Genomic DNA, 18,254 nt, shown 5'->3' with positions numbered 1-18,254 from the left:
TGCTCCATAATAATATACGCCAACTTCAGCGACGGAAGTCTATAGTTAGGTGCACTTTTCCGAGATGTACAGCGTTTGAGTGCTTGCCAGCTGAGACTTTACAATATTTCTGTTAGATTCACTTATCGGTCAAGCTTGTGACCATTCATACTGTCTTTATTTTTATACGCTCGATCTCCCTTGTCAGTCTCGTTAGTCTGACTACCAGTCAAGCATGAGCTTTACACGTGCTTTATATACAGTTTTTCTGATGGGCATTGACAGAGAGAAATTTATTTTTCTCGAGTGAATTTACACAAAGTGACGCTAACACTGGGGAGGGGGGAGGGGGGGGGTACAAACTTATTTGGAAGACTGAATGGAGAAAACACAACAAGGTATCCTTACATGTTTCACCTCACGACTTCAAAGTTAATGAGACAAAATCATAAACTGAACGTCAAATCGGCAGCTCAAGTTGCGTACCAGAACAAGTAAGCAGCGAACTGCTCACAATATGGATCGCGCTTCCATGGATTGCATCATTTACATTTCCTCAAAATCAGCAAAACTGCACCCATCAACACCAGACTGTGACCATCTCCCTCATCACCTTTCTACGTTCAAAATACTCTACATGCAGGGAACAATTCAATGGTGTTGTCAGATTGACGGACGAAAATATCGCTTATTTAACGAAAGAACAGGGGAACGCTGTAGAAACTTCCCATTCTTGACATACAAAATGAACATTAACAAACACGAGATTGGTACTAGCGTGGAGCAATGTTTCCTCGATAGTTCGGCTTCTTCGCACCAAATGGCGAGGCGAAGCATTCGACTGAATACACCAAAATTTTTGGAGGAAAAGTAACTTACTTTGTAAGAACACCCCCTCCCCCCCCCCCCCCCATTTGTACTAAACCTCCAGAAATGTCTCAGTTTAGCCGTGGATCCTAAGATGATGGTGTAAGGTGTACAGTATAACTGGCAACGCTTTACCATCCGAGTTTTTCGATAACTCAGTCTGTTCTTGAACTGACTTAGTGAGACGCCGGTTAGAAATTCTTCCTATCTGCCATGTGAAGATGCTCTCGTAGTTTTCTGTCTCCTTGCAGAGCCGTAGCAGCGGCGTTGGATTCTGAAAGTACAATACTACAGTGTATGTTTTACGTAACGAAGCGGTAAGAAATTTTCTGAAAATAATTTATATACGGGATGCCATTATTGGGCGTTCATTTAAGAAATACCGCAAAATAAACTTGTTCACACTGATTATAGGCTAACAACACTCCTGGAAATGGAAAAAAGAACACATTGACACCGGTGTGTCAGACCCACCATACTTGCTCCGGACACTGCGAGAGGGCTGTACAAGCAATGATCACACGCACGGCACAGCGGACACACCAGGAACCGCGGTGTTGGCCGTCGAATGGCGCTAGCTGCGCAGCATTTGTGCACCGCCGCCGTCAGTGTCAGCCAGTTTGCCGTGGCATACGGAGCTCCATCGCAGTCTTTAACACTGGTAGCATGCCGCGACAGCGTGGACGTGAACCGTATGTGCAGTTGACGGACTTTGAGCGAGGGCGTATAGTGGGCATGCGGGAGGCCGGGTGGACGTACCGCCGAATTGCTCAACACGTGGGGCGTGAGGTCTCCACAGTACATCGATGTTGTCGCCAGTGGTCGGCGGAAGGTGCACGTGCCCGTCGACCTGGGACCGGACCGCAGCGACGCACGGATGCACGCCAAGACCGTAGGATCCGACGCAGTGCCGTAGGGGACCGCACCGCCACTTCCCAGCAAATTAGGGACACTGTTGCTCCTGGGGTATCGGCGAGGACCATTCGCAACCGTCTCCATGAAGCTGGGCTACGGTCCCGCACACCGTTAGGCCGTCTTCCGCTCACGCCCCAACATCGTGCAGCCCGCCTCCAGTGGTGTCGCGACAGGCGTGAATGGAGGGACGAATGGAGACGTGTCGTCTTCAGCGATGAGAGTCGCTTCTGCCTTGGTGCCAATGATGGTCGTATGCGTGTTTGGCGCCGTGCAGGTGAGCGCCACAATCAGGACTGCATACGACCGAGGCACACAGGGCCAACACCCGGCATCATGGTGTGGGGAGCGATCTCCTACACTGGCCGTACACCACTGGTGATCGTCGAGGGGACACTGAATAGTGCACGGTACATCCAAACCGTCATCGAACCCATCGTTCTACCATTCCTAGACCGGCAAGGGAACTTGCTGTTCCAACAGGACAATGCACGTCCGCATGTATCCCGTGCCACCCAACGTGCTCTAGAAGGTGTAAGTCAACTACCCTGGCCAGCAAGATCTCCGGATCTGTCCCCCATTGAGCATGTTTGGGACTGGATGAAGCGTCGTCTCACGCGGTCTGCACGTCCAGCACGAACGCTGGTCCAACTGAGGCGCCAGGTGGAAATGGCATGGCAAGCCGTTCCACAGGACTACATCCAGCATCTCTACGATCGTCTCCATGGGAGAATAGCAGCCTGCATTGCTGCGAAAGGTGGATATACACTGTACTAGTGCCGACATTGTGCATGCTCTGTTGCCTGTGTCTATGTGCCTGTGGTTCTGTCAGTGTGATCATGTGATGTATCTGACCCCAGGAATGTGTCAATAAAGTTTCCCCTTCCTGGGACAATGAATTCACGGTGTTCTTATTTCAATTTCCAGGAGTGTATTAACAGCACAAGAGCACGGTCTATTACATGACTAGGTCGAAAGGCATCCTATCGACGACTGCGGGCTATGGCAACCAGTCTGAAACTCGACCTTACAATCGGTATAGTTCGCATAAAATCGTACATCTTCGGTTATGCCAAAGTTATTCATTTATTTATTTATATCAACGTTTCAGGCACTCTGAAATTATTGAAATATAATAATTATGACCTGTAGACGCCTCTTAATGTCTGAGTGGCAAAAGGCAACTTTCATTAGCAAATATTTATTAAAAACAATTACTTCATTCGCGCCAAAATAAACGTTCTTTCCTGCCGTTCGCTCCTTACTCTGTACGTAGTGCAGCGCTGATACATTCACTTCACGTATGTGAAACAGCAAAATAAATAAATAAATAAAAATAAAAAATTGCGCTCTTATCTGCAAATAAGGGGTTGTTGTATGTTAACCGGGGACCTAGAAACGACGGAGAGGCTCCGTTCCCGCCGCAGCCGCAGTGGTCCACAACCCCACGACGACTGCTGCAGTCCACTCACCCGTCCGCGGCCCCACACCGAACCCAGGTTTACTGTGCGGTTCAGCCCCCTGTGGACCCCCACCACCACCACCACCACCAGGGAACGTCTCACACTAGACGAGTGTAACCCCTATGTTTGCGTGGTAGAGTAATAGTGGTGCACGCGTACGTGGAGAACTTGTTTGCGCAGCAATCGCCGACATAGTGTAGCTGAGGCGGAATAAGGGAAACTAGCCCGTATTCGCCGAGACAGATGGAAAAACCGCCTAAAAACCACCCACAGACTAGCTGGCTCACCGGACCTCGACCAAAGTCCGCCGGGCGTATTCGTGCCGGGGACCAGGCGCTTCTTCCTGCTCCGGAAAGCCGTGCGTTAGACCACTCGGCTAACCAGGCGGGCAAAATAAGGGGTGGCTTACATCTTTCGCACACACCCCTCAGACACAGCAGACGTTACTTCGGCGTTTAGTAGATAACTTTCCATCCGGGATAGAGTGATGCCTTCTTCCTGTGATGAAATTTTAGACCTAGTTGTAAATTCGTCCAGATATCCCATAAGAATGAACTTCCTTTACACGGTGTTCATGTGGTACTGAATGAAACGCTTTTAAGTGTAAAAACCCCGAATAGATGTGATTTCCTCTTACCGTGCCACGTATGACATCATGTGGCATCAGCACGAATTTAGTTTCTGTGAGTGATGCTTAAACTACGTTGATTTGCATGGAGAAGGTTATTTTATTACAGGTAGTTCATAGTCTCTGAACTCACTTCTCTTATGGAGTCTAAACCCTGAGAAACCACTCTCTGAATGGTTAAAACAGAGTCAGGTTGGAGAATTTAAAACTGGAGCTGGCAGTTTAGACGCTTGTCCCAGCCATCTCATTGCGAGAAAGTGCTGTGGAGGTGAGGCCCGTAGCAGTTACCTGAAACTGTAGCATCCGCTCGGAGGCAGCCTGGTCTTCCTCAGAGTCGCTCAAGGGCTCGTACCAGTCTGTGTTGAGAGTGATGCCGACAGTGCCTGCAACACAGAGTAACGTCTGCAGTCGGTTTACTCAGCCTGACAACAGGAGCGTTTCAGGAATTTAATGTAAGACGTCACTCAATACCTCTTCAATATAAAGAAACAGAATTGCTGATATTGCTTGAAGCATCTGGTTTTCTGATTTGAACTGTAACCTTACGTTGTGAGACCTTCCATCGATACCGGCCAACTTAGCATGGAATCCAGAAAAGATGAAAAATTTCTTTAAAGTCAGTATCCTCATTAGACTGTTTTTTATTTGCAGTATTACATTTACACGATCATGATTTTAAATACGACAGTATGCCATCTTAGGCACTGCATAACATTAAAACACTTGATAATGGCACTTTAAAGCCGAAATCATGATCATGTAAATGTAACACTGCAAATAAAATGGTTCAAATGGCTCTGAGCACTATGGGACTTAACTTCTGAGATCATCAGTCCCCTAACTAACCTAAGGACATCACACACATCCATGCCCGAGGCAGGATTCGAACCTGCGACCGTAGCGGTCGCGCAGTTCCAGACTGTAGCGCCTAGAACCGCTCGGCCACTCTGGCCGGCACTGCAAATAAAAACAATCTAATGGCGATACCGACTTTAAATAAATATATTATGACCGTGGCCCCACATTATGAAGAAATTATTGAAGAAAAATTCGATGCTATCGATGGATGTTAACAATTAGTTGGGTGGATCAAGTACGAAATAAAGTAATGAAAGGAATACGCTAAGAAAGAAGTCTACGGAAGATCTTTTCCAGAACAAATGGAACATCTCCTACAGCATCGAGGAGTAGTAACTTCATACTGGATACAGTGGTAGAGGTTAAAAATAGTAAGTACAGAGTACAGATTAAAACACTTTATCATATGGTTCAAATGGCTTTGGGACTTAACTTCTGAGGTCATCAGTCCCCTAGAACTTAGAACTACTTAAACCTAACTAACCTAAGGACATCACACACATCCATGCCCGAGGCAGGATTCGAACCTGCGACCGTAGCGGTCGCGCGGTTCCAGACTGTAGCGCCTAGAACCGCTCGGCGACTACGGCCGGCACTTTATCATACAATGAAGGCTTTCACGACAGGATGTTTCGGCTGCTGAGAATTCTTCCGGGTTGTACGGCCGTGGTCCAAGGAACTCTTCAATCCGTGACGTTTCGTCAAAGGCTACGTTGGACATCTTCGGAGGTGCTCCTGATTGTGCTGAGTCTTATCGACTGACGAGTCGGACGTCGAAGAACGGCCTAAATACCATGGAAAGTGGGCGTGGTCTGGATTTCACGTGGTAGCAGAGATAAACCTTGTCAAAGATAATTTTTTTTAACTATCGATCATAGTGCGTCAAAGATAAAACCTTCTCATCGATTCTGTAGCGTCACAGTCCATATATCAATGAGTTTCATGGCTTCTTCTTCTCCACAGTATTTAGGCCGCTCTTTGACGTCCGACTCGTCAGTCGACAAGACTCAGGACAACCAGGAGCACCTCCACAGATGTCCAACGTAGCTTTGGACGAAACGTCAGGGATTGAAGAGTTCCATGGACCACGACCATACAACGCGGAAGAATTCCCAACAGCTACAACACTTCAATACAGATGTACTGCCTAATTATTTTTTCGTTTTTATACTGTAAATTAGATTTTTTTGTAAATTTTAAACTGTCATCTGGAGCTGAAAATGGAATATGTTTCGTAGCTAATGCAAATATCACACTGGGTCAGTACCGACAGGAAACTAATAGGAAAAGGGAAATTCTGTACTGTTTGTCAAAAGGTAAAGTAAAATGCTAGCGCCGTCTCTGGACGCTGCTGTGTGGTGTCAAAGAGAATGCGCGGCACTCCAGTGTTATTTTTTAAACAATAATTGTGTGGACGAATGAGTTGCGTAATGAATGGAAAGTTAGGTCCATGTGAGACCAAATTGTTAATTACGAGGTATAACGGACGTGACAGATGTGGGTAGATGTATAAGGCTCCAGGAACATCAATATCATGCCCCACAACTGGTCATTGCTAATCAGTGCGTCCTTAATACACTCTAAGGCAAAAAAAGAAAAGAAAAGGCGCACCGCGAAGGAATTATACTAATGGAACGTAATTCGATAGACGCGACATATATGTACAGACAAAGAAATGATTACAATTTCAGAAAAACTGGATGATTTATTCAAGAGACAGAGGTCCACAAATCGAGCAAAGCCAATTATGTATTGGCCCATCTCAGACACTTAGGCAAGCAGTTATTCGGCTTGGCGTTGATTGACGGAGTTGTTGGATGTCCTTAAGAATATCGTGCCAAATTCTGTCCAATTGGCGAGTTACATCGTCAAAATCCCTAGCTGGTTGGAGAGACCTACCCGTAATGCTCTAAATGTTATCAATTGGGGAGAGGTCCGGCGATCTTGCTGGCCAAGGTAGGATGTGGCAAGCTCGAAGACAGGCAGTAGAAACTCTCGCCGTGCATGGGCGGGCATTATCTTGCTCAAATGTAATTTAAGAATGGGTTGGCATGAAAGGCAACAAAACGGGGCGTTGAATATCGTCGACGTACCGGTGTGCTAAAGGGTGCAGTGGATGACAACCAAAGGGGTCCTGCTACGAAATGAAACGAAGTCCCAGACCATTACTCCTGGTGACAGGTTGTATGGCGAGTGACAGTCAGGTTGGTATTCCACTGCTGTCTGGGGCGTCTCGAGTCCCTTGTTTACTGGTCATCGGGGCCTGGAATCTCATTAACTGGAGTAGATTCTCCATAGTGATGAGCCCCACTTCCAACTGAACTGCAATGACCAGCAAAGATATATCCGCCCTACTGTAGGGAAGCAGCCTACTCACGCTGGATAAAATTCGCATCAGTCTTTCCATTGTGTGCCAGCCTAGCTCTGACGTCATAAATGTTGCACAATACTTTAAAAATCAAGTAAATAACCTGAAACGTTTCTGGCATGTCAGGAGTAATACTAAATCAATATGTGTTGAATGTCAGTTCAATAACTTTAACCATTTTCGAAATTTGGACGTTTCTCTGTAAAAATCATTGGCGCAACAGAAAAGAGCTAGAGACTTAAAAATTTGTATTTAGATTCCCTTTTCATAATAATTTAACAGAAACAGTCTTCTGGATCTCACAAATTAAGATTTTAGTTGAAATTCATGATTTTCTGGTTTTTGTCTTAAAAAATTAAGGAAGCAAGATAGATTAAGTAGGCGACTAAATAAGGCTAGGATGTTTAAATTTAAGTAGAATGGAGATTCGCTGTAATCATAAAGATGTGAGAAGTTTCAATTGAATAACTATAAAACTATAGCGATAGCGTATCTCCAAAGGGCAAGTTCAGAGCTCGTCTACTGCGTGTAGTGTAATTAAATTAATTCTCTCGCCCAAAATAATTGACTTAGCCACATCAGACTTTTATTATGATTACTTACCTGTGTGCTGATTGCGCATTTAAATTGAGAGCTTCATCGGCCATCAGCAAAAGAAGCTATGATTTATTCGGTAACTTAAAGTGGTGCATTACTAGCCTAGCGGCTAGTCGGGAGAGCCGATTTGATCAGGCGTTCCCTTAGCCGTCCGCACCGCTGTTTTATGTATAAGAACGCTGCGCGAGGAAGAAAGGCCCCAGTCCTCTCCAGACGCTGAATAGTACACCATCTGTGTCGGGAGTCGCGTCGCGTCGGTATCATTGCTATAAACAGCCTCGGATGCCGTATTAAGTTACTCGGGATACGCGTAACCATGAAATCATTTTCGAGTGAAGTGTTAATTCTGGGATGACTTTAATGATCTATCTTCAGTTTGCGTATGTCGTATTTTCACGTGCCGCCGCGGGACAGACATTCTACCATTATTTAGCGTGGGGTTTGATGAACCTTATCATCAAATTATGGCGAGCATTCACTTAAACATTTAATTTGGACAGTTATAGTTGCATCAGCGCATTAGACTCTGAACTGCTCTGTTAGTCAGATTGTGTGGATCCTTTTTTTCTTCATCTGTGACTTTCAGAATACAGTGAACGTTTTTTCCACGATCGTTTTTGATTATGAATCCCAGACAATCTCCTAATTCCTCAGAGCTATAAGCTGTAGCTATAAGTGTATTTCTCAGATGAAGTGGGCACTAGGAATTCTAATTACAGGCTTCACGTTTTGATAATCACTTTCTGGTTGCCAAAATTGTAGTTAGAGACCCAGTGTTGAGAACGGCAAAACAACAGCATAAATAATAGGAACATTTAAATAATAACATTTAATTTCACCCGCCGCCCCACATATAGTTAATCGGCCGGGAAATGCATCCTTTTCTACATTACAACAATCGCAAGAAGCCAGTTTCGCCGCACCGCAGTCATCCACCGGAGCAACCGGAGCCGCGCCTGCAGTTGCGGGCCACGCACACACACAGCAGCCTTCGGAGTGCCGTCTGCAGTTCAACGCACTGCGTCGCATCAGTAATCCTGGTACACCACGCCAGCAACGCCATACGTCATGCAGAAGGAACTAAGTTAAGTGAAAAGCTGTTAAAATTTTTACTAACCTGCACCGCCAAAAGAAACTGAGGTTGAACTTAAAAGAGAACCTATGTCTTGTTGAGGGAACTGTAAATCCAGACATCCGTTCAAGTGTAAATATGCATGAAAATAGTAATGTTAAAGTGAAATATGAAGTATTGTCTCAAGCAGAAAGCAGAAATTGTTAATTTATTGGATGATAGTTTATCTGATGAGTTAAAAACGAAACAGTCATCAGAGATGGTAGAGTTTAAGAAGGAGAAGTTAGATATGACTAATCAATCAGAAGTTTTATTTAGTTTTGATGATTCTGGTGTTGGAGCTAGTTTTTCGTCACCAGAGTGTGAAAAGAAACCAGCTAGTGAGCAACCCAAAGATAGTGGGGCTATTGATTTAAATGTTATATTACAAGCAATAGCTACCAGTAATGCTGAATTAAAGTCTGAAATAACTGAGGTCAAAAGCAGTCATGCAAAAATGTCAGCCAGTAATGCTATAATAATGCTGAATTAAAGTATGAGATTGTGGCCAGCCAAACTAATTTTAATAAACGATTGGAGGAAACGGACAATACCTTCAAGGCTGGTTGCAATAAGTTGAAAGAGGATCTGGGCAGTTTGAATTATAAAATTGATTACAACCATGAGGATATTAAGAAAAAGGTTGCTCAACAATTTTCTGAAATGTATAAAACAGTAAAATCCGAAGTTGCTGAGGTTAGCAGAGACTTCCAAATGGAAGATGCGAAGCTGGAGCACAAGTTAACAGAAAAGATAGAGGTGGAATCTGAACTGTGCTCATATAGGTTTAAAGATGTTAATATAAAAGTAAACATATGTCAAGCAGAAGTAGATGCAATCAAAACTGATACTACTCATATTGTGCAAAGAGTAGATAATGTTGAAATGAGAGTAGAAAATATTAGTACTAACATTGCTAACATTGAGAGTAAAGTAGCTTCAGTAACTTCTGGTAATGGTAGTATACAGCAAATTGTAGCTGCAAACGCCACTTTTATCGGGTATCGGCAGTTCTTGCGGTTCGACCCAGATACAAATATCCACCCGCTAGATTTCTGGAACGATTTTGAAGATGTGATTCCACCAACTTGGTCTGAACGAGAGAAAATCTCATTTATTAGAAGCCATTTAGCAGGTGACGCCATGCGTTGGTCAGCTGATGTTATGTTGAAGTGTAAAACATTAGCGGAATTTAAAACAGCTTTCATTAACGAGAATTGGTCTAGTAATAAGCAAAATGAAGTGTTGAGAGAATTTTGGAGTGGAAAAAGCTTCAATGCAGGCAAGGAATCTATTAAAGATTTTGCTAGGTCATGGATTTCACGTTTGTCACATTTGGCCGAAAAGCTAAAACCTGAAATGATAATACTAGGCCTTGAAGCCAAACTGCCATGGTATTGGCAAACTAGAATTATATCTGCCCCTAGAGACAATCTTGATCGTTTCATTGAATATTTGGAACGTGTAGAGCGTGTGGCTGCCAATGAGGAGCAAGCACGTAGGAGCAAGCACGTAATAACAGAAATGCTAATAACACTAGTAGTAATTTTAAGAACGAGCAGAATGGTAATGTAAACATCAGAACAGTAGGTGTTCGCCATTCTAAGAGAGGTAGGAATTGGAGAAATAATTATCAGAACCAACAATGGCATCCAAATGATAGTAATTTTGTTCCAAACAAAATTGTGCAGGTAAACAACAGTGCGGAAAGCAATGCTGTGCCAGTTAACTATAATGGAAATAAAGGAAACAGTAGTAGGCCGAGGCAGGAAAACTAGTTCCCGTCTATGAGGACACTAGCGCTCACCAGGCGGTTACTTTTCCTAAGCCAGTAATTACAATAATTGGTAAGACAGATCAGAATACTCAAACTGAACATGTGGATGAAGGGTCGGTAGCATCTAAGAATACAGCAGAAATATTAAATCACTCACAGTATTTGATAGATACCGTGTTAGAGACGCTTTCTAAGTGGGAAGAGAAAGAGAAGGCGCAGCAGTGTAATGGTAGGGAAGAGCTACAAAATACTGAATTGTCAGGTGAAGAAGCAGAAGAAATTCATGCTTATATTTACGATGAGGATGATGTGCTCTTATCTAAAGTGCCTGTGCAGGATGTTGATACTGTACTAATAGATTTAGGACAGGAGGTAAGTGAGAATGTAGAGGGTAGCCTGTTGGGGGTCGATGAACCCAGTAGCTGTGACCAGTTGTCACTTGAGAAGGAACCCGACGATAATAATGAAAGTGGTTTAGCTGTAACTAGTGTTATGCCCGGTCTGGAGGCGCAGAATCGCTCAGACTACAGTAATTTGGGTCATGTTCAGCAAACTAAATGTAATGAAGTCGTGCGGTGTTTCGATTTAAAATTAATAGACCGACTGGAAAAGGCAGCTGAAAATGTAATTCAGGAAACCCCTACACACTTTGACCTAAATGTAATGAAGACAGATGTCGATCACTTTAGTTGGAGACAAATCCAAAAGGAACTATTGGATGAGTTTGAGGAACCACCTGTACAACCTAGAATAAGCCACCCTATAATAATAGTGAATATGTTGGGTATCAATGTACGTTGTCTCTTAGAGAGTGGAAGTGAGGTGAGTGCGATATCTCAGTCCTTCTTTGATGCATTACCTGGTAAAGACAAGCTTACAGCAATGAGGGTATCAGGACTAAGAATAATTGGTGCTACTGGCAAGGTGTCAAAAAAGGTAAAGCAAGAAGCTTTGCTGCCCTTTAACATTAATGGTAATTTAATTGATCATCCATGCTTAATTGTAAATAATCTAAGTATTGAGGTTTTAATTGGCATTGATTTCTTGTCGAAATATCAGAGTGTTGTTGACTTTGAAAGAAGCCAGTTAAATATGGTCTTGCCAATAACCGGAGTAATTACGGTACCTTTTATTGATAAACATGTAGTAACTAATGATGAAACTTGGGAGCTGCCTATACGAGTTCTGAAAAATAGGAGATATTGGGACGAAGGTGTTAATCTTAGTAAATACCAAGGACCTTTCAGGATCATAGGAAAACCACATGCCAATGTATATAGGCTAGAGTACCCTAAAAGTAAAAAGCTATTAGGTCTCAGGAACGTGATCGTCCTAAAGAAGTTCATAGGTAGTAAATGAATTCTGTAGGGAGGAGGTTGTTCTATAACCTCTACACAGTATGGCTGCTGTGCAGTCCCAGCTGTGTGAGATCTTCTTTCCATTTCAGGTCTCACTCATTCTTCATCTTTACTATCTACAAAAATTTCGACCCCTTCTTTCCAATATGAAAATTTTCTGAAACCTCTACACAGTGTGGCAGCTGTGCAGTCCCAGCTGTGTGAGATCTTCTTTCCATTTCAGGTCTCACTCATTCTCCATCTTTCCTGTCTACAAAAATTTCGACTCCTTCTTTCCAATATGAAAATTTTCTGAAACCAATGAATTCTATAGCGAAGAGATTGTTCTGTAACCTCTACACAGTGTGGCAGCTGTGCAGTCCCAGCTGTGTGAGATCTTCTTTCCTTTTCAGGTCTCACTCAATCTTCATCTTTCCTATCCACCAAAGTTTCGACTCCTTCTTTGCAATACAAAAATTTTCCGTCATGGCTATCGAGCCATGAGTTCTGTAACCGTTCTATCCACCGATTAGTGAAGAAAAATACCTAATGTGACAAACCTAATAGTGACATGAACAACAGAGAAGTATGATGTAATTAAGATACAAATGTATTTGAGTAACAAGTATGTATAGAACCTTGGTAATATTATAAGTATAAAGTTGTTGTTTTATTGGAAATGGTCCACCAACAGTAATTTAAAAAGATATACAAATTCGTGTACAAGTAGGATCTGAAGTGGCAGTGAAACCTATTGTATGCTGTAGAGCTAACTAATTAATAGTAAGAGAGAGTGCTTAGTGTTATGAAAAAATGCAGGTAAGTTGTAAAAATGAACTCACCTTGTGTAGCAAGGAATGCCAGTGTAATAGAATTGATTAGTGTTTGTGGTTGAAACGTGAAGGACACGTCCCTGAAGTATTTATAAGGTTGGAGCTGGCCATTATTTTGGTGTAGTGTGTGACAGGACACACCTACACGTATTGTGGTTATGAGTTGGAGGCGTGAATGCGACCATAGGTACCCTTATGTTAGATGAGACTGAGCAGCTCATGGTGTCCTATAGGTTTAAGGAATTTAGCATTACGGTCGTCCATAATTACTTAATGCACTTTAGTGGTAGGTCAAGAGAGACTACCTGTGGTTTCAGCGTCCGATCGAGTGGAAATGGATTGCCACGTGAGCAAACTAATCAGCTGCAATACACTATAGATATGAAATAAATGTGCTGTCCTATGCTTTAAATGTTAATAGAGTGAGTGTTAAATAAGTTCATACACTAGCAACATAATTGAGTAACATAATGGCAGATGTGAAACGTTAAATATAGCTCAGCATAAACACAATTCGATGAAGTAAGTACATAATTGCAGATGTGCAAATGACATAGCAGCAGAGGACCAATAAGAGGATTTAGTAGTCAACTAAACGTAGTGTGTTTTGAACACTCAGAACTGTACTATTACCACAGGTTACTCACATGTACAAAGAAACTGAGAAGACAACTACTAATCAAATATACTCATACTATCTCTAAGAATAAGGTAATCAAAGATGAGACAGCTATGTAAATAAAATACAGATTTGTCAGGAATGTACCGAGCATTGGTTCAGTGTTCCGGCCCAGAAATAATAAATTGAAATTAAATAGGATTCATGATTGTATGCCTTGAGCATAAATTTTCTTTAGTACGTCACTAAAGGCGTTTTGAGCCATTTGTTTACCGATTTTATGACAATTAAGTAACCACGAGAATAAAATTGAAAAAGTTCTGTTAACTTTGTTCCAGCAAAATATTGAAGGATAAAATGTATATATCCCCATTTCATTGTGACCCACCCTTAGATAATAAGTGAATAGAGTCTGAGGCACTCTTTTTGTTTGTTCTACAGGACAAACCAGATAGTGGCAGCCTGGTAGCTGCGTGAAAGCGTGGAGTGACTTGGACACAACTCGCAGTGACCCCTCCCCTTTCCCCATGTAATTTAGGGTGAACGTGAAGGACGCACACCATAGCAACTTCCCCTCCTCTACCCTTGTGGATGGAAGTGTAGAATGCCAGCCAAAGCGGCTACAACCATGTGTATAAAAATTATTTGTAAAATTTTCTTTCAGGTTTAGAAAAGACTGCTAAGATATAATCATCTGTTTATTTATCATGAATGTGTTATTTTCTTTGAATTTGTGTATGCAAAAATGTATTTAATGGATTTAAGATTTTCATAATTTTACATATTTTATGTGTTTGTTTGTCTAAGGCAATATGTATGCCAAAGTGTTTCATTGATTTTGCTTAAATTTTGAGGGATAATATTGCTTAAGAGGCAGTGAACATGCCAGTAATTTAAATAATTGAAGTAGGTAATCAGTTTTCTTTTAATATTTCTATATGCTTACATTTCAATTTTAATTTTTCATAGGGAGTTAAGCTGTACTCTTGCTTCCCTTTTTTTAATTAATTTTTTTTCATTCATTAACATTCAAAAACAAAATATTTAAGTAGAGGGTGATGTAGAGAAGCAGCCTACTCACGCTGGATAAAATTCACATCAGTCTTTCCATTGTGTGCCAGCCTAGCTCTGACGTCATAAATGTTGCACAATACTTTAAAAATCAAGTAAATAACCTGAAATGTTTCTAGCATGTCAGGAGTAATACTAAATCAATATGTGTTGAATGTCAGTTCAATAACTTCAACCATTTTCGAAATTTGAACGTTTTTCTGTAAAAATCATTGGCGCAACAGAAAAGAGACTTAAAAATTTATATTTAGATTCCCTTTTCATAATAATTTAATAGAAACAGTCTTCTGGATCTCACAAATTAAGATTTTAGTTGAAATTCACGATTTTCTGGTTTTTGTCTTAAAAAATTAAGGAAGCAAGATAGATTAAGTAGGCGAATAAATAAAGCTAGGATGTTTAAATTTAAGTAGAATGGAGATTCGCTGTAATCATAAAGATGTGAGAAGTTTCAATTGAATAACTATAAAACTATAGCGATAGCGTATCTCCAAAGGGCAAGTTCAGAGCTCGTCTACTGCGTGTAGTGTAATTAAATTAATTCTCTCGCCCAAAATAATTGACTTAGCCACATCAGACTTTTATTATGATTACTTACCTGTGTGCTGATTGCGCATTTAAATTGAGAGCTTCATCGGCCATCAGCAAAAGAAGCTATGATTTATTCGGTAACTTAAAGTGGTGCATTACTAGCCCAGCGGCTAGTCGGGAGAGCCGATTTGATCAGGCGTTCCCTTAGCCGTCCGCACCGCGGCTTTATATATAAGAACGCTGCGCGAGGAAGAAAGGCCCCAGTCCTCTCCAGACGCTGAATAGTACACCATCTGTGTCGGGAGTCGCGTCGCGTCGGTATCATTGCTATAAACAGCCTCGGATGCCGTATTAAGTTACTCGGGATACGCGTAACCATGAAATCATTTTCGAGTGAAGTGTTAATTCTGGGATGACTTTAATGATCTATCTTCAGTTTGCTTATGTCGTATTTTCACGTGCCGCCGCGGGACAGACATTCTACCATTATTTAGCGTGGGGTTTGATGAACCTTATCATCAAATTATGGCGAGCATTCACTTAAACATTTAATTTGGACAGTTATAGTTGTATCAGCGCATTAGACTCTGAACTGCTCTGTTAGATTGCGTGGATCCTTTTTTTTTTCCATTGTGACTTTCAGAATACAGTGAACGTTTTTTCCACTATCGTTTTTGATTATGAATCCCAGACAATCTCCTATTTCCTCAGAGCTATAAGCTGCAGCTATAAGTGTATTTCTCAGATGAAGAGGCCGGCCGGGGTGGCCAAGCTACAGTCTGGAATCGCGCGACCGCTACGGTCGCAGGTTCGAATCCTGCCTCGGGCATGGATGTGTGTGATGTCCTTAGGTTAGTTAGGTTTAAGTAGTTCTAAGTTCTAGGGGACTGATGACCTTAGAAGTTAAGTCCCATAGTGCTCAGAGCCATTTGAACCATTTTTTCTCAGATGAAGTGGGCACTAGGAATTCTAATTACAGGCTTCACGTTTTGATAATCACTTTCTGGTTTCCAAAATTGTAGTTAGAGAGCCAGTGTTGAGAACGGCAAAACAACAGCATAAATAATAGGAACATTTAAATAATAACATTTAATTCCACCCGCCGCCCCACATATAATTAATCGGCCGGGAAATGCATCCTTTTCTACATTACAACAATCAATTCCACCAGCCGCCCCACACTATGACCCAACAACCAGGATTGATGGCTCTGGGGTGCCATTTCATTTCACAGCAAGACGCTTTTGGTTGTCATCCCCAGAACCCTTATAGCACAGCGGTATGTCGACCATATTCTATGCCCCGTTTCGTTGCTCTACATGGCAAGCTATCCTGGGCTTCAGCAAGATAATGCCCACCCGCACATGGCGAGAGTTTCTACTCCCTGTCATCGTGCTTGCCAAACTCTATATTGGCCAGAAAGGTCGCCGGATATCTCCTCAATTAAGAATGTTTGGAGCATTATGGGCAAGGCCCTTTAATCAGCTCGGGATTTTGACGAGCTAAAGTGCCAATTGGACATAATTTGGCACAATATCCCCCAGGATCACATCCAACAACTCTGTCAATCAGTACCAAGACTAACAACTGCTTGCATAGGGGCCAGAGGTGGATCATCGTGTTATGGACTTGCTCAATTTGTGAAGCTTTTTCTCTTGAATAAATCTTCACATTTTTATGAAATTGTAACCTTTTGTATATTCGTACATGTACGTCACACCTGCAGATTTCCTCCTGATTCGAATAATTCCTTCGTGGTACGTCGTTTTCTTTCCGTAGAATGTGTATGGAGTAAAAGGAGCATTGTCGCAGACACCTAGGATATCGTTGTAACATGCCTGAAGATCTGTGAAACTGTTCATTTTCGTCCAAACTAGAAATAATGTGAGGCAAGTCCGGTGACTTTGAGTGAACGTTTCTAAATAATAACCGTTGTTTGTTAGAACCTTAGATCCCTGATCTCATTAAAAAGCGTAATACTGCCAGTTTTGATTTCTTGTTGAAAATATGACTGATCATTAATAATCTACATGTACATACATACTCAGCTAGCCACCAAGCGGTGTGTGGCGGAGGGCACAATTCGCGCCAAAGCCATATTCCCCCCCCCACACACACACACACACACCCCACCCCCACACCCCGTTCCACTCGCTCGAGGGAAAAACGACTGTCTGAACGCCTCAGTACAAGCTCTAATTTCCCTTATCTTTCAATGGTGATCATTGCGCGATTTGAAAGTTGGTGGTAATAACATATGCTCTACATCCTCGGTGAAGACCGGATTTCGGAATTTAGTGAGCAGCCCCTTCCATTTAGCGCGCCGTCTATCTGCAAGTGTGTCCCACTTCAAACTTTCAAAATAATTACTACTGATTTCTTAATAATTTTAAAAAAATGGCTAATAATTTGTAGCTGTTATTTTGTGCTTTTTATGGAGGTCAAGTGCGTGAGAACATTCTGTATCGAGACATTTGTTTCGACAAATACGTAATTGTTATTGCTCTCAATATGGATTAGGTAACAACAGGTGATCTTCAATTGGATTGGCAGGTATTAAATTGATTTACAAATTATTTCATTTGATTTTGCTGTGGGTTATTCAAAATTTCGTGGTTAGCCCTTTCGTTTTGTACTTTACCGTATGTGGCAGCAATGTTTTACATACGTTATTCAAAATTCATGTAAGCAGAGAATACAGGAAATCAATTGTAAGGATAACTTGTACATTTCTCCCCGCATATTAGCTATCCACGTCGGAAACGATTTCCCTATAATTTTCTTGTTACGATTAGTCTCACGCGATCACTATCAATATAATCGCATTAACCGATTTTAGTCGGGAGGGGGGGGGGGGGGAGCTACAAGATAAATAATAGGATATACAAAACCAATTACAGAGGCTGTATTAATTAAATAGATTTGAAAAGGTTACCATAAGGTAGGAAAAAATGGAGAACAGCATGAACCCAGTCGATGAACTGATCATTTAAAGAAAAAAAGACTAATAATTACTCTGCCTAGCAAAAAAAGGAGAGAACCCAGATGATACGGCCGGATGTCAATGTAACGTCGTACATTTACACACTACCGGCGGGTATGTAAATGATTACAGTTGCAATTCTCTGTGGCTGGTAGAACCGCCGCCAGAGTGCGTTGGCATTGATCGTGTCTAGTTTTGTTACAAGGCCTGGTAGGGTATGTGAGGTAACATAATCGGAAGTAGAGCAATTACTGTGAAAGACACGGAGATGACGCGTACACGTGTGAGCCGCTCTTACCGCCCCCAAACACAGTTTGAAA

At 42.1% G+C, this 18,254-nt stretch overlaps 1 protein-coding gene across 1 annotated transcript in view; it reads right to left on the bottom strand.

Moving 5' to 3' along the window:
- LOC126199252 (myrosinase 1-like) overlaps nucleotides 1–18,254 on the bottom strand; it is a 146,327-nt gene that overhangs the window by 59,173 nt on the left and 68,900 nt on the right. The window contains exon 6 of the mRNA XM_049936048.1: nucleotides 4,138–4,232. Coding sequence (XP_049792005.1) covers nucleotides 4,138–4,232 — 95 coding nt within the window. The remainder of the gene's footprint in view (nucleotides 1–4,137; nucleotides 4,233–18,254) is intronic.

This window comes from Schistocerca nitens, chromosome 8, assembly GCF_023898315.1.
Source record: "Schistocerca nitens isolate TAMUIC-IGC-003100 chromosome 8, iqSchNite1.1, whole genome shotgun sequence".
NCBI classification, from domain to species: domain Eukaryota; kingdom Metazoa; phylum Arthropoda; class Insecta; order Orthoptera; family Acrididae; genus Schistocerca; species Schistocerca nitens.
The sequence above is the reverse complement of the archived record's forward strand: the minus strand, read 5'-3'. Positions and strand labels throughout refer to the sequence as shown.